This window comes from Haliotis rufescens, unplaced genomic scaffold (genome assembly GCF_023055435.1).
Source record: "Haliotis rufescens isolate VD_foot unplaced genomic scaffold, xgHalRufe1.0.p SCAF_59, whole genome shotgun sequence".
In the NCBI taxonomy this organism is placed as follows: Eukaryota; Metazoa; Mollusca; class Gastropoda; order Lepetellida; family Haliotidae; genus Haliotis; species Haliotis rufescens.
In genome coordinates, this window is record NW_025964323.1 from 1,092,820 (window position 1) to 1,114,136 (window position 21,317).

Sequence of the window (21,317 nt, forward strand, 5' to 3'; positions counted from 1 at the left end):
TTGTTCGCACTGACAGGCCTCAAAAAGCATAACCATTATTTGGAAGCATTACTCCAGTATTGCTTGATCAAAGATCAAGGTATAAGCGACATATCATATGATGCCACATCAATGGCCAGTATGTTAACTGATGAAGAAATCTACACATGACCTGACCTGAAGACTTTCTACTGGATTCCAAACCTTCATGAACATCCGCACAAAGTTCTCCTAAGAGTCAACGAACTCTTAACGTATAGGAAAACTCCCCAGATCGTCGCCATTGCAAAGCTGCATCTTACCTGTCGCCAAGTATCGCAAAGTAATGATTACTTTCAGTTCAGCGTCTAGCGACATATTTCGTTTCGTAGGGCTTTGCAACTGATTCCTTACAAGATTTGTCACAAAGTTTATGCCGGCACGATTGAGTCTGTATCTGTCAATAAGTTCATAATCAGTAAGGTCATTTAACACATCTTTTCGAGCTCGAAATATACGGTTTCTACGATGTCGCAGCTGCACGGCGGCGGCCATATTGGAACTCTAAGAGTTTACCTGAGTAGATAAAGAGTGCCAATGACCACTCTTAAAGGAGGAGTAACTTTTAGGAGTTAGGAGTAACTCTTAGGAGTTAGGAGTAACTTTTAGGAGTTAGGAGTGAACTCTTAGGAGTTTTGGCAGTTAGGAGTAAATTTCCAACTCTAAGAGTTTTTATAAATACGGGTCCTGGATCCAGCGACTCTTGCTCGAAACATTTTCAAAAAGCATTAAAGCTCGACAATATTTCAGTTCCATGTATGCTAGGCTCAAAACATATTGTGATACCCCTCGCATAATAAGTACCACATTTCACAGATTTCAGTGAGTGAATAATTGATGAAACAATACTAGCGTGAGCAACAGCTGGAAATCTCTGGTAGGTATCCCTACTACAATTGAGAGTGTTTTGTAGAGAGAGAAAAGAAAACCCAACGTGTGATAATATTTTGAAGGGGGTGAATATGAAACTAGATAATTACGATTTTTGAAATAGTATTATTACATTTCACGATAATAAAACACCACACCTGTTGGATCTGCAAATGTATTTGAATAATAGAACAAAATATATGTGTGAATAAATGCAATATTGTAATAGGCAAGAACACGTGACATGCATCATGATCAACGGAAACTCAAACTTCATGATGATTAAGTGAGTTTTCATGAATATTGCACCCAGATATAATCATCATATTTAAACACCATATAGGATCATATCAAACTACCATATGGCAAATAGACCAGGCCTTTAGACACGGGGAGTTATTACAATCACAATATGCTATGGCTGTGTGATAAATAACTGAGTACGGGTCGTGTTAATATCTGCGCGTTTTCAATATTAACAAGAGTTTGCCACTAACGTGGCTATATCCCCCGCCCCTGTTGCAGAATTTATGACATAATTAAATCTAAACAAACCCTAACCTCTTTTAACCGAGGTGGAACATGTCATGGAAATTGTGAAAAAAAGAAGAGTTTGAAACCTAAGTCCATCTTGTTGCCATGGAAACGTAAAAAATAAACATTTCTAAAATGTCTTAATAGCAAAAGGCACCAGTTCAGCATGTACCTGACAAACCTGCAAAGTGTCATGAAAAAATATTGAACGGTTTATGAGTTATGCTCCGGAAACGAACCCTGTCCTCACAGAACCTAAGTCCATCTTGTTGCCATGGAAACGTAAAAAATATAAATTTCTAAGATTTTCCCAAAGTTGGGCGGGGGATAAAAACACATGTCGTGTGAACACACAATGCCATTCAGAAAGTGGTCAAATGTAAACGAATCTTATATTTGGGATAACACATTCTTAGTGAAGTACATTTTCCAGTACTGTTTTGGTTGAGTCCCATCCGGGATTCGAACCCAGAGTGAGGCACCTAATCGCCAGCACAAAAAGACAGCGATCTAACCAACTCAGCCACCGAGGCTTCCACGAAAAGGAAAGTCCGACAACTGGTAGTCTAGATCACATACTTTGTGTACCACCCTGACAAATGTACATAGGCACGGCTCTCATGGCCGAAAGCGATGAACACACAATGCACCGCAGTGTGGGTTCGAATCCCGGATGGGGCTCAAACCAAAAGTGTGGTTGAAGGTTTGTTGTTTTACGCCGCACTCAGCAATATTCCAGCTGTATGACGGCGGTCTGTAAATAATCGAGTCTGGACCAGACAATCCAGTGATTAATATCATGAGCATCGATCCACGCAACTGGGATCGATGACATGCATCAACCAAGTCAGCGAGCCTGACCACCCGATCCCGTTAGTCGCCAACAGAAGCCGAAAATGATTGTTAAAATACGTCCAGAAGAATCTTTTTTTTAGAATATGCATTTGAAAAAAATATTTTTATTGGTTTGTAACTTCAACTGATTTTTCCTAAGAAAGCTGAGCATCATAAATCCTTATTTTTCTGTCAGTTTGCCTCATAGTCATGAATCGTAAAACGAATGAATAAAGCGTGTAGGTTAACACACGCAAAGTGACACATGATGCAGTTGGGATAACACTTTCTTAGTAAAGTACAGGTTCTAGAACTCTTTGGGTTTGAGATCCGTGAAGATCCGGGGTAGAATAGGTCTTCAGCAACCCATGCTTGCCGTAAAAGGCGACTATGCTTGTCGTTAAAGGCTGGTCAGACTCGCTGACTTGGTTGATGCATGTCATCGATCCCAGTTGCGTGGATCGATGCGTATCCCAATTGCGTGGATCGATGCTCATGATGTCAATCACTGGATTGTTAAACAAAAAAAACAAAAAAACAATACTATTGGTCAACATAGTGAATACAACTTTTACAAACATTCTTTTGTGTGGTGACATTTATACTACTGGTAACATCTCTGTTGGTAATCAGTTTATATACTGAGTCAAATTAAAAACTTCACATCTTTAAAAGTAATCCCATATATGATATACAACGGACAAATGTATCAGAGAAGGTAATTTTTAATCATTAATGTCCAAAGAAGGATTTTATTAACGGTGGTAACCATAATTTGTTCCAAGCACCTACGGTAATCGGTAATAACATCAACAGTTTAAATCATAAGTCCCAAGCACGAGAATCTGATGGCACACAAGTTCAGTAGCGTGTATGGCCACCATGTGCGTTGACAACTGCCACACAACGCCTCCGCATGGACCTTGTGATGCTTGTGAACACATGATTGGGCAGACGACGCCATTGTTGCTGCAAAATGGTGCCAAATTCTTGAAAATTCTGTGGTTGGTTCTAGAGAGTGCGCAGACTTCTGCCAAGAGCATCCCAGACGTGTTCGATGGGATTGAGGTCGCCAGTCCATGACGTTGACTCCCGCATTCTGAAGGAAATTCCTTGTCAAAATTGCTGTGTGGGGTCTGGCATTGTCGGGTTGGAAGATCAAACCGGGTCCATGTGCTGCCATAAAAGGCAGAAGTTCTGGTGCCAGTACCTGGTCGCGGTAAGCAGCAGCGTTGAGGTTGCCACGGATGACAAGAAGCCTGGCACGTGCATTGCCACAGAAAGCACCCCACACCATGACACTTCCGCCTCGAAATCTGTCAACTTACTGTACACAACACTGGGCGAAACGTTCATGACGGCGCCTCCACACCCTCGCCCTACCATCCGCAAATCGAAGATCAAATCGGTATTCATCACTGAAGACGGCTTTATTCCAATTCCTCTGAGTCCATCGTAAGTGTCGCTGTGCCCACAATTGACGTTAACGTCTGTGTAATTGAGTCAGAATCGGCCCGCAGTATGGCCGTCGTGCTTGAAGGTGAGCAGTTCTCAGACGGTTTCGAACAGTTTGCGCACTCAATCTACCCCTAAACAGTTCATTTCTGGTTGATGTAGCCGTCAAAAATCGATTACGGAGGTGACGTAAGACAATCTGACGATCCTCTGCATGTGATGTCACACGAGGTCGACCTGGCCGAGGGCGATCAGCGGTGGTACCCGTTTGCTGTAGACGCGTCTGTAAATCATAAACAGTCCGTCGACTACAACCCATCGTCCTTGCGACTTCAGCTACGGACGTTCCCGTCTGCAACATGCCGATGGCACGTTGCACATTTGAAAGGCGTGGCATGACAAATGGCCGTAAAGACTTTTGTTTTCTTGTGTTTTTCTTTTGTGTTAATGACTGCTAACAAGTATGGCTGAAAACACGTCCGGTATTATGGCCACGTGACCAGTTGCACGTGAAAAACCACTTTTGCCACTATAGTGCTGATTCACCTGCACAAAAACGGATGTTACCTGACGACAATACGTGTCCATTACTGTTTCAATACACAACAAGGGACCACAATGATAACTTGTCAAAATGTTAAAATTTTAGGATTGTGAAGTTTTTAATTTGGTTCAGTATATCACTGATCATCACTATTATCGTTTTTTTATGGAATATACACAGTACATAAACCCGACATGATTCCATCATACTAAAAAGAAATATTGTATTGCAATAAATGAACTAATTTGACCTGCAGCTGTTATCACAAGTTTTGAAATAATCTGACATTTGATAATCAAACCATTTCTTATTCGTCATCTACAATAACTATGAATATGTTTTATGATTTGTATATTGTTGCACCCCGAATACGAGTGGTCATGGACGTTTACGCTGTGCTGTTTGTTTGTTTGTTGTTTAACGCCGCACTCAGCAATATTCCAGCTATGTGACGGCGGTCATTAAGTAATCGAGTCTGGACCAGACAATCCAGTGATTGACAACATGAGCATCGATCCACGCAATTGGGATCGATGAAATGCATCAACCAAGTCAGCGAGCCTGACCGCCGTTAGTCGCCTTTTACGACAAGCATAGTCACCTTTTACGGCAAGCATGGGTTGCTGAAGACCTATTCTACCCCGGCTGTTCACGGGTCAAGTACGGAATGGGCCCCCAAGAACACTATGCTTGTGTCTCTGAGAAGATATCGGGAAATATAGACCATATATGGTACAATATGCTTCGTGAAGACGGGTCTTACGCGGTGCTGTTGATTCTTTGCCCTATATAGCTGGAATATTGCTGAGTGCGGTGTTAAACACAAAACAAAAAAAACACTTTGCCACAAGACCCGAAAACTCCCTTCTATGACACGCAAGAAGAACCTGCTCTCTTTCGACCAGTGGATCTTCCTCTATGACCTTAGATTCCAGCCACGCCTTGCCAAACACCACGCCAAACGGCCCCTGCCATGCCGATCTGATAACCCTCTTTGACCTCAAACCTGCTGCTTTGAGTTAATTCCACAATGTCCATGATGACAACTGTCTGTGCATGGGGCATCCAGTTCTCTTTCAGATAGATGTTTGTGGCAAAGGGATGTCGCCAAAAGAGCAGGTTCCGTTCTTCACGTGCGAACGTCCAGACCTTGGACGGTCCCTTGCCCCATTTCTTTGACGATGTTTCTGTGCCAATCTGCTTGTAGCACAATAGTGTTAACCGGGTTCCCGACCGACAGGACATTCGTGCATTAACCATGCCTTATATTTGCCACCTTTAGTCGTCTGATTTGAACAAGAATTGAGAGTAGAGTTCAGAATAATTTCAAATTTTCCTCGGATGGACCAGCGTCCAATGATGGTGCGTTTTGAAAGGTTGCGAGTGGATCGTTGCACATGCAACGCACTCAACAATATTCCAGCTATATGACGGCGGTCTGTAAATAATCGAGGCTGGACCAGTCAATCCAGTGATTGATATCATGAGCATCGATCCACGCACTTGGGATCGATGACATGCATCAACCAATCAGCGAGCCTGACCAACCGATCCCGTTAGTCGCCTTTTACAACAAGCATAGTCGCCTTTTACGGCAAGCATGGGTTGCTGAAGACGGGTCCCGACCCATTTAATCGCCCAGTCATGACAGCGGCACCGTCTGTGCCAAATCCCATTACTCAGTAGAAATTGTCATTATTCTCATTTACTAGATGTTTTCTGTGAAGAAATTCGATCAGACTTTCCCTGCAGCAGTACAATCATGAACGTTTTCATTTCCAGCCAAGCCAACCTTAACTTCACCAGTGTTTACATCAACGTACCTAACATAGATAGCAAGTTTTTTTCTACATTCACATCACGTCATCTACCATGACACCAAAGAAGGGACTGTCTCGGGTAGCTTTAATTTCATTTTTTGCAAGCACATCAAACACACACTGTTCCATCTCGTCAACAATTCCGTGCTTTCTGTAATAATTGTTGCAATTGCTAATCCCGTTTTCAACTTGCATTTCCATCAAATCTTCAAATGCATGTAACAAAATGTTACGTTTTGCCATCACAAAAAAAACAGTTCTTAGTTGTTTTACATGTGCTTCGGTTTGTGCATTTCTATTGTCTTCCACAACAGTCTGTACGTTTGCTTCCGCGGTTTCAAAATGTCTTTGCAATTCTTAAATGTTAATGGAATCAACATGATTTTGCGATTGTTCATGTCGGGTGAGTGTTGAATGTTGGTAATTTGGGCAGCCTTGCACAAAAGGATTGTTTTGTTTTGCATTCAAAGAAATGTCACATATCATTCCGTCCGTTCCACGCTCGTATCATAGCCACAAGAATTTTGGCAGCCATTCCGTGCGGAAAAAGCGACTTAATTACTTTCGGTTTCTTTGGACTAGACGCTTCTGTGTCACTAACAGTACTTGAATTGTTTTTATCGCGCATCTCTTCCGTTTTCTTTAAAGACTTTTCATTCACATTTTCTTTAAATTTGAGAAATTTTCCCAAACCAAGTTGTTTCTTTTTGTCGGCCAACGTGACACATGGAAATGTCTAACACAACGAATGTACTGACCCCTCCAGGGAGCAATGCTTCAACCAATCAACAGCGCGAAACATTTCTCGCGAGAGGGGTAAATGGCTAAATTTAGAATTAATAAGTATGCCGGGGAAATCCCAAATGCAAGCGAATCGATGTTGCATGTCTGCCGAATTATAAACACTCGTAATATTTCCTGGTTGAATACAGTTTATTAGCAACAACAAAGACGTCCGAAGCTTTACATTTCATATATAAACAACAACATAGATAAGGAAGAGAATATATGGATGTCAACTTCTTTATTATCAGGAACACAATGTTTCGGAGTATATGCTTACTCCTTCATCAGGTGAAAGAAGGAGTAAGCATATTCTCCGAAACATTGTGTTCCTCATAATAAAGAAGTTGACATCCTTATTTTCTCTTCCATATGGGTATCACTTCTAAATGCCTTTCAAAAACTACATAGATATTTTTAAATTGCGTCAGTCATGACGCAATCATTTATTTCTGGAAGTATTTTTCCTTAATTTGGGGGCGGTCGGGTAGCCTAGTGGTTAAAGCGTTCGCTCGTCACGCCAAAGACCCGGGTTCGATTCCCGACATGGGTACAATGTGGGAAGCCCATTTCTGGTGTCCCCCGCCGTGATATTGCTGGAATATTGCTAAAAGCGCGTAAAACCATACTCACTCACTCACTTTTCCTTAATTGAGAGTCACGTACGCAAGAATCCTGCGTCAGGTTTGTTGGTTGGTTGATTTGTTGTTTAACGCCGCACTCAGCAATATTCCAGCTATATGACGGCGGTTTGTAAATAATCGAGTCTGGACCAGGCAATCCAGTGATTAATATCATGAGCATCGATCCATGCAATTGGGATCGATGACATGTATCAACCAAGACAGCGAGCCTGACCACCCGATCCCGTTAGTCGCCTTTTACGACAAGCATAGTCGCCTTTTACGGCAAGCATGGGTTGCTGAAGACCTATTCTACCCCGATTTTCACGGGTCAGGGGAAACCCTGTCGGGCCATATAGGTAATTTAGGTACACACACATAAAGGGTTATACTTACCACAGTGTCACTGGTGATTGTGGAGATGTCGAGTCGGGGTGGGGTGACACAACAGGTTATGCGGGTCTTCTCTTGTTGCCCCTTCATGTTCATCGTTTCCATACCGCGAAACTGCCTCGTGTAGGTTCATAAGCGTATGGCTTTCCGATTTCTTGATGGGTCAAGAATACTTCTTCGGAATCAGGAAATGTATCGATGCCATGTCGTCTCACGATAAACTGGTACTTGATATCTATTGCGTTGAGACAAGCCAGGGACCAAGTTAAATTGGCACCAATTACGTCATAATCTAAGGGGGATAATTCAGGCCTGTTTAGCTCGGAAAACGAAGGCATCATGACATTTTCGTACTTATTGTGAGCTTCCAACTTTCACTGTGAGAAAAATGAGTGTATATTTTCAAACATTGATATAAACTAATTCTAAACTTGTCGACGCCAGATTGAAAACAATTTGTGTTAAGGTCGGTCACATGTGGTAGCAATATTCCAGCTATATGACGGCGGTATATAAATAATCGAGCCTGGACGAGACACTCCAGTGATTGACATCATGAGCATCGATCCACGCAATTGGGATACGATGACATGTATCAACCATGTCAGCGAGCCTGACCACCCGATCCCGTTAGTCGTCTCTTACGACAAGCAGGGGCGGTCGGGTAGCCTGATGGTCAAAGCGTTCGCTCGTCATGCCGAAGACCCGGGTTCGATTCCCGACATGGGTACAATGTGTGAAGCCCATTTCTGGTGTCCCCTGCCATGATATTGCTGGAATATTGCTAAAAGCGGCGTTAAAGCATACTCACTCACTCACTTACGACAAGCACAGTCGCTTTTTACGGCAAGCATGGATTGTTGAAGTATTATTTATTCTACCCCGGATCTTTACGGGTCTCTGTCGACGATACACGCGATACAAACATATTAGAACTATTGTAAACATCAACATAACTTCTAAAATGATGACAGCAATATCGTTTTTGCATTTGGTTACCCGCTTATAGATACGGTGTGCTGTAAAGTTCGATTTCGACTTGTTTTTCTTTCTTTGAAACAATGATAATGGGGCTGATTGGTTTGCTGAAATAGTATTTTCCGTGAGTCTAATGTACATGGTACGTGCTGTGATTGTACAAGATAACTGATAATCAATTGTGTATGTAAATATAACGTCAAATACACATTATAAATCTGAATATAAATGGAATATATTATTATTGCACGACAGCCGTCGTATTTCCAACATTCTGCCATGAATATTAGATCTAACTGATATCAAATTTACAAATTATTGACGAAGACTGTTCTCTCGATTAACGTATGATAAAGTATTGCAAGACTTTAACTCTTATTTGAAAAGTCAGCAATGTGCAAACGCTTTAATTTTTTTCGTTCAGTGACGTTACAAAATGTAATTTATTTGTGTAGGCTGATAGACGCGTGATTTGACCTCGCGTGTTGTGACGTGGATGACGTCAAGTCAAACAGCTGATCTTGAGTGCGTTGCAAAGCGCCAATCGCTTGCAAGCGATGTACAGCGATTCGCCTTGCTAACTTTCAGCCGCTTGCAAGCGAAACACTCGCTGGCTGAGGTCGCTTCGAATTCGTTCTCAAACCAAGCTGCCTTTGTTCATTTCCACGTTGGTCCTGTCAAGAATTTCTTGTTCCGCTGTCAAGATTCCGGGGTAGAATAGGTCTTCAGCAACCCATGCTTGCCGTAAAAGGTGACTATGCTTGTCGTAAAAGGCGACTAACGGGATCGGGTGGTCAGGCTCGCTGACTTGGTTGATGCATGTCATCGATCCCAATTGCGTGGATCGATGCTCATGATATTGATCACTGGATTGTCTGGTCCAGACTCGATTATTTACAGACCGCCGCCATATAGCTGGAATATTGCTGAGTTAAACAACAAACCAACCAACCAATTGTTGACTTTAGATACTGTTGGAAAGACAATCAACTCGAGTTGCATGTTATACAATTTGGTTACACTGTGTGAAGAAATAAGAACGTTGTAACACTTTTGATACAATGTATAGGTTTTTGAATCCTCGACGTCATCACAGTGCGGTACTGAGCGGTGTACCAAACCAGCTGACGGCCCCCGGCACCATGGGGGTTGAAGCATTCATGAGCGTTTTGACCTAGTTCTTTAGTCCGTTTTGCACTGCTCCGTTTTAACTTGTATCCGTGGGTGTGGCACGAGATACAGAACATCGCCGAGTGGAGCCGATTGACCTCAAAACAGGGCGCCACGGCTGGAGAAAGGAGGTAGGCCGAAAATTATACCAAACCCAGTTTAGCAATAACATTGCATAAATATTTATTTAAGTTCTTATTTCATCCAATGATATCAAGTTAGAACGTCACAAACAATGAAGTGAACGTTTGATTATGTTGACGGTCGTCCTAATTTCAATCAGCTGACCTAGATTTAGTATTTGTTTGCACGTTCGAGACAACGGTGTCATTTACGAAAACTAGGTCAGTAACAATAAGCAGCTGTTACAATTCTAAGGTCAATAAAGTCAACAGAGAATGTTGATTGTTGTTGAACGCACTCAGTAATATTCCAACAATATGATGGCGGTCTGTTAATAATCGAGTCTGGACCAGACAATCCAGTGACTGACATCATGAGCATCGATCCACGCAATTGGGATATGATGACATATGCATCACAGCCTTATGATATCTGTGTTTTTACTCCATAGCATGGGGCTAGAAGGTCAACTCACAGCCTTATGATATCCTTGTTTATCTTAGCATGGGGCTACGCCAGTAAGGCTTGACGGACACTCTTAGGCCACTGACAATTGGGACACAAGATGGAGAGGCTTTTCGGTTGCGAGAGGTTTTATTTCCGAACACCACGAGGCGAGTACAAAATAATGAGCGAGAGAAGAGCGAAGACAAGGGAGGTAACTCGGGAGTCTTCCGTACCGCTAATAACCAGCCAACACTATTGGCGTAACTTCTTCTTTCCTTCTCCAGAAGGCCAGTAACAGAAACTGAGTAAAGAATTGGGCTTTCTGCCTGGGATGGACATAATGGTGGCACCATACACTAACCGCGGTGTGAACTAAATGTAACACAAACATTGCCTATAATGTACGAGAAAAGGTAACATTATGGGAATAGTGACAAACAAAATGTATGAAGCATAGGATAGACCGTCATAGGGTAGACTACCCTCAAGTCTATGGGATTATTCTGCCGAACACACTGTGTGAGTCCACAATGACTCGCTTGAGAATAAACTCACAGATTGTCTATATCAGTCAAGGACGTAGTCACGTAAACGGCTGGGTAGATGACGTGAGCGTGTGGGGACCTCTGTGTCTGTACCTGACTAGTCACGGGTTCAGAGGTGTAGACGTGGCCGGGAATATCGCTGACTGTATCTTCTTGGTCTGTTTGGATAGTAGGGGGACTGCAGGCTGGTGCAGGCATCTCATGAGTCTGATACTCAGGTATAGGGTCATTCTCTGGAGGACTAGAAAGGATTAGAGGAATATGAGGGGGGTCTGGTGGTTGATGGCAGCTTGCCATTGACTTGTCTCCTTCAGTGTCGTCATCCTCATTGGCCCCTGCATGAGTGCGTACTGACGTCAGCGGCATGAAATTAGGTACTGTGAAGCACTCAGACTGTTTCACTCTGTATGAAGCACTCCTCAACTGCTTCCCGGCAAACTTTTGAATGTTGCACCAAGAACCATCTGAGTGGACCACAAGGTAGCGGTCTCTAGCTCGAGTCTTGTTACGGTCTGTGTGAAGATAAACCAGGTCACCAACCTGTACCTGGGCACTAGAGGGTAGAACTCCCTTCGGGGCTTTTGACTTCTGGCTGTGGCGGTGATTACTGGAACGCTGGGAATGTTGGTCAGTTATCAACTGCCTGTCGCTGATAGGTAAATGACTGTTAGTGAATTGGTCCCGTTGTGTCCACATTTCTCTGGCCGATAGGCCCCGTCCCCGTATACGAGCGTTCAACCGGGCTAGGGTCACACAAAGCGTCAGAACTGTGACAGAGCCACCCAAAGGATCTTGGCATAGAAGTTCTTCTTCTAGCTCTTGGACGGCTCTTTCGGCAACAGGGTTTTTATTGACATTCTTCACTCTCCCTATCTCAAGATTTATTCTGTGCTTGTGAAGGAGCTTATCATTGATGATAGAGGCAAATCCGGTGGCAGGGTCTGTTCTGATCACAGCTACTGGACCGTCTAATGGTCTGAGTTCAACGCAAAGGCGTATGAGACCATCGCGTAGTGTATCTCCCCTCTCATTTTCGATGAGACATGCGCTGGTGTACAAGGTTACTGTTTCTCGCAAGACAAGAATGAGTTGTCGTGACCGCTTCAAGACATCTGCAGCAAACGACGTACCTATTGATTCTGGGGGGTCGAGATCAGAGGTCGACTGTTCTATGATGGTATGGGTCATCTTCTGTAATGATGAGCATTGATGGCAACTCTTCGTTGTTTGATCTATAGCTCTATCCATGTCGAGAGCATAGAAGAAACGGTGCACTACCTGTTTAAGTTGGTGGGAGGAGGGATGGTCTAACTGGATATGTATGGATGTGAGTAAACCATCTAGGACTTTGCGGGGTACTGCTATGAGTTCACGAGTTGGGGCTAGAGGTTCAACTCTTGGCACAACCAACAATCCATCCTTAGCTATGGTGACTGAATGGAGATACCTCTTGACATCCTTGATGTTGGTGAGCTTCTTAGATGGCCTGGTACCCTGAAGCAGGTGAGCATGGGTCCTTCTCATATCTTGACAGTCAGATTGTATGTCGTGCCACGCAGCTCTGCTGGTGAAGGGTAACTTAGCATCTCCGGCGATGATTTCTTGAACTGACATTGTACGGACAACCGAGTCTTCAGTTTTCCGGACAAAGGAGCAAATTTGACAAGTTGGCTCAGTACAATCAGGGGCGTTCCGACTTGAGAAGTCTGAGGGTACATTTGCCGATCCAGCCAGGTGACGAATAGTAGCCTGATATCGACTGACTGTGGAAAGGAAAGTTGATACGCGTGGGCTCGCTGAGAATTCACCCCTGCACAATTTCTCAAATGCCTGAACACAAGGCTTGCTGTCAGTAAGAATGCATGTGTTGTGGTGAGATTGGATGATGAAGGGGCTGAAGTGTTTCGTGGCCGCAGCAACAGAAAGCGCTTCAATTTCACAGGGAAGCCATGAAACCTGGCGTCCACGAAGTTTGGCACTAAAGAAACCTGCAAGAAGTTGCCTACTGTCGCGTGTGACGTAAAGTGTTGCTCCGACACCACGAGACTTGACAGCACCATCGGTCACGATCCATAACTGATCCTCCGGACGTGGGAGCACAATAGTACGGTTGGAACTCAATGCAGCCTGGGCCTTAGCAAAGGCTGTTGACAAGTCGTCTGACCATATGATTTTGTCTTTGCTTTGTGAACCTGCTAAGGCTTCATCCAACGGTGAAATGAGGGTGGCACATCCATGAATGACACGGGCTAGTACTTTATAAGCTCCAATGAACGAACGAAGTCCCCGTGTTGTCTCTGGAGGAGCGCATGTCGAGAGGGTCGCTATTCGGTGGGGGCTAGCGTGAATGGTGCCTCGGTTCCATATCCAACCCAGAATCGTGACCGTAGAAGGACAGATAACAGTCTTAGCGGCTGACAGATGGAGACCATTCCGGTGTAGGGCCTGTAAGACACGCTTCCATGTATGTAAGAGCTCTTCATGGGTATCCCCACCACAGTACAAGTCATCAGCAAGTTTAGCAACTACTCCCTCTTCAAGTAATTCTCCTAGCACTCGGCACATGAGCTCTTCAAGAGCAGTTTCTGACCCCGGCATGCCCATGGCTGACCTGGCATAGACTCTCACTCCTCTGAAGGGGGTAGCTACACCACAGTACTTCATAGACTCACGTGAGAGTGGAATCTGGTAAAAGGCATTTGTGAGGTCTGTGCTAATGATGTGTCTCCATTGGGCTATTTGGCGTAACGTTGAGTCAACATCAGGCATCAGGGATGGTTGTGGCTTACTGTAACGTCCAACGTCTGCAAAGGCAGTGACCAACCGGAAGCCTCCGCTAGACTTCTTGACTAGGAAGGATGGGTTTAAGTACTCTACGCAGATATTGGCATCCTCAGGTCTGACGAAGACACCCAAGTCTTCGAGTTCGTTGAACTTTGTCTGTAGTTCTAAAAGTCTGTCCCTGGAATATTGGGGAACACGTCCTTTGCGCTGCGGCGGTAGTACAGGTCCCATGTTCACAACAGCTTGGAATGGACCGGACTTCCCGTTATAACCCTGGGACCGGGGGTCAAAAACAGTGTCATACTCTTCAAGAAGCGACTTGAAACTGGCCACTACCAATGGGGGAATAGTAGAATCAGGATCTAACTTGACATGGCTAGAGTAGTTTGCGCCCTGGTGATGAACAGTTGAGGTTTTAAGACACGAAGTTGGAGGGTCATGGGCTGTCGCATTGTTGTCCGGTAGGATAGCAACTGGTCTGACTTGACAAAAGTGTTCATGTCGTCTCACGGCCTGTGGACTATCAGTCAAATTTGGGATGCGGATCCTGCCTGAGACACTTGTTAAGAGGCTAGGTGGAGGCCACATGTAGTCGTCTTTTGTAGTCACTTGTCTAGAGTCGATACGTGGCTCAACTGCCACGGTTCCATCTTGAGAGTAAATGTCGTCGGGAAGGCTGACCTCCAGATATTCACCAGGCCATACTGTACAACACGGGGAGCTCGTATAAGGCTTGCACGCCGCACAGTGTGACGAGTGGTCGGTTCGTCGGTAGAGGCATAAGTATATGTAGCATTGTCACCGACGTGCACTTGTCGTTTAGCTGGTCGAGTGTACACATCATTGCACTCAAGGAAGGGGGTTCCTGCAATGACATCGACATCGAGGTCCTTAACCACCAAGCCTTCGAACAAAAACTGTTTGTCATCGTGCGCAAATGTCATGCAGGTCTCTCCAACGACTTCTAGGGGCGAGGATCCATCTGCTTGATGGGCTGACTGTGATGACTTGGTAATCTTAGCATCTAGACGTATTGCGGCTGACAGGCGAATCATGTTGCCGGTTGCTCCAGAGTCGAGTGTGAGGCGGACACCATGATGATGGTGGAAAACATCAATATATGGAGATTGGCGGACCTGGATCCTAAGTGCTGAGAGGTTAGACTTAGATGATGTTGGGGGCTCGATGGTGATAACATCCTCTGTCTCCTCATTGTCATTGTCGTTTATGTCTAAAATGTGCGATATCTGTCTAGCCTTCGTCATGTATTTCCTGTCCCGTTCTAGCAGGTGTGGGCACACACTGAGGAAGTGGCGTATGTCTGAACGACCAGCTTGGCTGCACAGAGGGCACATCTTGTTTGGGCGTTGGGGGGAGGTCTTTGGAGGTCTGTTGGTAAATGGAGATCTTCGGTTGCCATCTGAGGACGCTGCAGCCCTCATAATCTTCACGTCATCCCCTGTCCGTATTTCATCTAGGAGAGATGAAAGCGCCTGTGAGACTTCCGGTTTGATGGAAGCTGAGGTCCGTGAGCGTAGTTCGGTTCCATATCTTTGCTTGACCAGTCTTGGCAATTCAGGGTGAATCAATCGTAGCCATGTGAGTATAACAAAGTTCTCTAAAGTGGGAGAAAGTTCCTCGTCCTCGTTGATTATCACTCCATGGTGCGTAATAGCACCCTCCCGACGCAAGAGATTGTCCTCAATAAAGGCCATGAGGCGCTGATATAAATCTTCTGGGCGTTCCTCAGGGTCAAGCTTAATGTCAGAAAAGTCTATGAAGTGAGCTCCGGTAGACTGAAATCCATAATGGAGTCTGATAACTTGCCAGATCTGACCAATGGATGTAGAATTCTTCACCATAGTGTTCCTTGAGATAACGGGGCAATAATTGGCTACTTGTCCAAGCATTAGTTCCAGGGCACTGACCTTTTGTAGAGCTGTTCGTCGCAACGCGACGGGAACCTCCTCATTATCATCCGTAAATCCACGCAAGGGAGCATGGGCGGTTTTCTTGAGCCATGTAGCACCTGTCGCTAGGAATGGAGCAAAGTTCCGATCTAGTGACAATGTATACAAAAGATTTTGACGCCAGTTCTCAAATGAATTAACTGTCTCGTGTTTGGTTAAACACCACTGTTTAGGTGCTCTCGCAGTACTAGCCATGATGAGGGTGTAACTTGTGCTATCCAGTAAAAGCAATACTGACCGATCGTCTGCTGTGAAGCGATTGTGATACTTTGAGTGTTTTGCACGATCCAACCGAATGTCAGGTGTGGGAACTTGTCCGTAGCACTGCCACCACGCCAGTAAGGTTTGACGGACACTCTTAGGCCACTGACAATTGGGACACAAGATGGAGAGGCTTTTCGGTTGCGAAAGGTTTTATTTCCGAACACCACGAGGCGAGTACAAAATAATGAGCGAGAGAAGAGCGAAGACAAGGGAGGTAACTCGGGAGTCGTCCGTACCGCTAATAACCAGCCAACACTATTGGCGCTAGAAGGTCAACTCACAGCCTTATGATATCTGTGTTTTTCCTCCTTAGCATTGGGCTAGAAGTTCAACTCACAGCCTTATGATATCCATGTTTATCTCCTTAGCATGGGGCTAGAAGGTCAACTCACAGCCTTATGATATCCATGTTTATCTCCTAAGCATGGGGCTAGAAGGTCAACTCACAGCCTTATGATATCCATGTTTATCTCCTTAGCATTGGCCTAGAAGGTCAACTCACAGCCTTATGATATCCATGTTTATCTCCTTAGCATGGGGCTAGAAGGTCAACTCACAGCCTTATGATATCCATGTTTATCTCCTTAGCATGGGGCTAGAAGGTCAACTCACAGTCTTATGATATCCATGTTTATCTCCTTAGCATTGGCCTAGAAGGTCAACTCACAGCCTTATGATATCCATGTTTATCTCCTTAGCATGGGGCTAGAAGGTCAACTCACAGCCTTATGAAATCCGTGTTTATCTCCTTAGCATGGGGCTAGAAGGTCAACACACAGCCTTATGAAATCTGTGTTTATCTCCTTAGCATGGGGCTAGAAGGTCAACTCACAGCCTTATGATATCCATGTTTATCTCCTTAGCGTGGGGCTTGAAGGTCAACTCACAGTAACTTATGATATCCATGTTTATCTCCAGAGGATGGAACTGGAAGGTCTGAATGATGCGGTGGAGTTCGGGGCTGAGATGAGAGAAGAGAACTTCTCTTTCCAGGAAGGGGAGACATTTCTCAATCATGGGTCTTACGGCAGTGTTCCCAAGTGTGTCCAGCAAGTAAGACGAAGGTATAGCTGATCATTTGTGAGAATAATTTCTGTAACCAGGCAGATCTGATCTCTTGTATGTGTTAATTTGTCTTAGTTTTCTGACATGAAAAGATGAAGCTGACATACTGAAGCGGCATAAACCACGACTCACTCATTCACTGGTTTGTTTGATCATGATATTGCTTTATTTTATGTTTTAATGCTTGTGTATGTATGTCAAAAGGAGTTTCATTGTCCCAATGAATTGTTTCACTAAAATCTGTTGATGAGATACTGGCCCATTGTTTCAGTATAACCACGAACTGATGAGATAATGGCCCATTGTTTCAGTATAACCACTAACTGATGAGATGATTGACCATCACTTCAATATAACCACGAACTGATGAGATAATGGCCCATTGCTTCAGTATAGCCACTAACTGATGAGATGATTGCCCATCGCTTCAGTATAACCACTAACTGATGAGATAATGGCCCATTGTTTCAGTATAGCCACTAACTGATGAGATGATTGCCCATTGCTTCAGTATAGCCACTAACTGATGATATAATGGCCCATTGCTTCAGTATAGCCACTAACTGATGAGATGATTGCCCATTGCTTCAGTATAGCCACTAACTGATGATATAATGGCCCATTGCTTCAGTATAGCCACTAACTGATGAGATGATTGCCCATTGCTTCAGTATAACCACTAACGGATGAGATAATGGCCCATTGCTTCAGTATAACCACTAACTGATGATATAATGGCCCATTGCTTCAGTATAACCACTAACGGATGAGATAATGACCCTTTGTTTCAGTATAACCACTAACTGATGAGATAATGACCCATTGCTTCAGTATAACCATGCACTAACTGATGAGATAATGGCCCATTGTTTCAGTATAACCACTAACGGATGAGATAATAGCCCTTCGTTTCAGTATAACCATGCACTAACTGATGAGATGATTGCCCATTGTTTCAGTATAACCACTAACTGATGAGATAATGACCCATTGTTTCAGTATAACCACTAACTGATGAGATGATTGCCCATTGCTTCATTATAACCATGCACTAACTGATGAGATAATGGCCAATGGTGTCAGTATAACTACTAACTGATGAGATAATGACCCATTGTTTCAGTATAACCACTAACTGTTGAGATGATTGCCCATCGTTTCAATATAACCACTTACTGATGAGATAATGACCCATTGTTTCAGTATAACCACTAACTGATGAGATAATGACCCATTGTTTCAGTATAACCACTAACTGATGAGATTATGACACATTGTTTCAGTATAACCACTAACTGATGAGAAATTGACCCATCGTTTCAGTATAACCACTAACTGATGAGATCATGGCCCATTGTTTCAGTATAACCACTAACTGAAAAGATGATTGCCCATTGCTTCAGTATAACCACTAACTGATGAGATAATGACCCATTGCTTCAGTATAACCACTAACTAATGAGATAATGACCCTTTGTTTCAGTATAACCACTAACTAATGCGCTAATGACCCATTGTTTCAGTATAACCACTAACTGATGAGATAATGACCCATTGTTTCAGTATAACCACTAACTGATTAGATAATAGCCCATTGTTTCAGAAAAAGACAATATCATATTGTTTCAGTAAAACCACTAACTGATGAGATAATGGCCCATTGTTTCAGAAAAAGACAATACCACATTGTTTCAGTAAAACCACTAACAAATGAGATAATGAGCAATTGTTTCAGTAAAAATAACACACAATGATGAGAGAAAACTGTCCTCATGATGGGATAAGATAATTATTTCAGTAAAATGAGATAATGGCCCGTTTTTTTAGTAAAACCACTAAATGATGAGATCATGGCACATTGTTTTTTAGTTTGTTTGTTTGCTTGTTGTTGAACGCCGCACTCAGCAATATTCCACCTGTATGACGGCAGTCTGTAAATAATCGAGTGTGGACTAGACAATCCAGTGATTGACATCATGAGCATCGATCCACGCAATTGGAATACGATGACATGCATCAACCAAGTCAGCAAGCCTGACCGCCCGATGCCGTTAGTTGCCTTTTACGACAAGCATAGTCGTCTTTTACATCAAGCATGGGTTGCTGAAGACCTATTCTACCCCAGATCTTCAGGAAGGTACTGGAAGAGTCTGACTGTATTCTGCTGGACATGCCTTGTGGTGGGTTTAGATGTTCACCAAAGCCCTGATTTAAACCAATCAGGGCTTTGGTGAACATCTATAGTAGGTAGTGGTACAATGTAGGTGAACATAAGTAATTTTGCAAAGGTTCATAATAAAAATGTGTATGAGGTGCTAGGTACCAGGTAGTGGGAGTTGTCATTGCTAGTGGATTCTGACAGGTCAAGTTTGCACAAAGTTGGTAGGTTCTAATAAGAGCAAAGGTCACACGTGTTTCAGTCACCAATAGGTGACTGTGAACACAGCCTGGTGGCCATTTCCTGTCAAAGTCTAGATGTTGTATTTAGTGCCAGGTGTAACATTCTGACATTGACTCTGTGGTGACTGGACCTAAATTGTACATTTGCTGGAACTGCTATTTTACCTGTCCTGATTTGTTGGAACTTAAAGTATTAACGGAAATGAAAAAAACCTGCTTTTTCGATCTCAGATTTTTAATAAATGCAGTTAATGTACAAAATATATAAATATTCAAACAACTCAATTAGTACTAATTGGACCTTGGCACAAATACAGCACATCAAAGGTTTTTATGTCTTTTTACACGTAAAATTGTGTAAAAATATGAACAAAACAGACTATTGTGAAACTGAGCATAACCTGGTGTGAATGTCCATGACCTATGACACCTTGACGACAGGTGAAAACAGGTGCTTGAAACCCATGTGCATGTGATTTGTGAGTGGCATTGTGGGATAGTGAATCATCGTCAGAATATCAGAACGTAAAAGTAACATATTCCCTTCTCAAACAACGACTTACATGTCATTATTATTATGTACATAAACATATCTGTTATTTTTATTGTTGTTTTGATAACTTTTTTCCAGGCTAATTTGCATAATGCCTATAGCCTGTTTCTGCCATGTCAATTTGGACTTAGTTTTTTGAATATTTTTGAATGTTGAAAGTGCCTACAAATTACCTCCTGTAAAGTACATTTTGTATTGAGCACTGAGATAAAACTAGCAAATCCAGACTAGTACTTTTCAAGTTGTTTGGTTATTTCGTATTTACATCTACGTAATGCTTTGTGTCGATTATTAAATCCAGCAATACAGTTTTATTTCATTTCCATGAGTACTTTACCATTATTTTGTCCTTATAGTAAACATTTTCCATTCCAAATGATTGCAATCTGCATTCTGACATCAATGCATCCAACTCACTCACTCACTCACTCACTCACTCACTCACTCACTCACTCACTCACTCACGCACTCACCCACCCACTCACTCACTCACTCACTCTGATATCAATATGTACTGACTTCAGATTCCTGGATGAGATGTCAAGACATCCTGATGACTGGTACCGGAGGAATGTCTACAAGTATTGGCAGGAATCACAGAAGGCAGCAGCTGACTTCATGCACTGTGATCCCAAGGACCTGGTGTTTGTTGAGAACGCAACAACAGGTACACAAGAGGCGTGATCTCAATCTCAATAAAATAAGATCATTTACTCAAATACAATACCCCGCTGCGTAAGGATCTGAAAAATCCTTCAATTTGCAGATGATCTAAATCTTACACATTGGTGACATTACCAGGCAGTCACAGCTACCAGGTCCTTCACAGCATGGACCTCCGTCTCTGCTGAACTGGGATGGTAGGGTAGCCTTGTGGTTCAAGCATTCGCTCGTAAGTGGCTGGGTTTGATTCCCCACAAGGGTACTATGTGTGAAGCCCATTTCTCGTGTTCTCCACTGTGATTGGGAAGGATTAATTGGTCAAGCTCTCTGACTTGGTTGATTGCGTGTCTCCGGCAACCTATTCTTGTCGTGAGAGGCAACTAAATTGATCGTGTGGTCAAACTCTCTGACTTGGTTGTTGCGTGTCTCCAGGAACCTTTTCTTGTCGTGAGAGGCAACTAAATGGATCGGGTGGTCAAGT

The 21,317-nt window shown here is 43.4% G+C and overlaps 1 protein-coding gene across 1 annotated transcript in view; it reads left to right on the forward strand.

Moving 5' to 3' along the window:
* The first annotated feature begins 10,069 nt into the window (after nucleotides 1-10,069).
* LOC124142778 (hercynylcysteine sulfoxide lyase-like) overlaps nucleotides 10,070-21,317 on the forward strand; it is a 34,571-nt gene continuing 23,323 nt past the window's right edge. Inside the window, exons 1-3 of the mRNA XM_046511434.2 lie at nucleotides 10,070-10,153; nucleotides 17,074-17,219; nucleotides 20,698-20,840. Coding sequence (XP_046367390.2) covers nucleotides 17,077-17,219; nucleotides 20,698-20,840 — 286 coding nt within the window. The 5' untranslated portion in view covers nucleotides 10,070-10,153; nucleotides 17,074-17,076. The remainder of the gene's footprint in view (nucleotides 10,154-17,073; nucleotides 17,220-20,697; nucleotides 20,841-21,317) is intronic.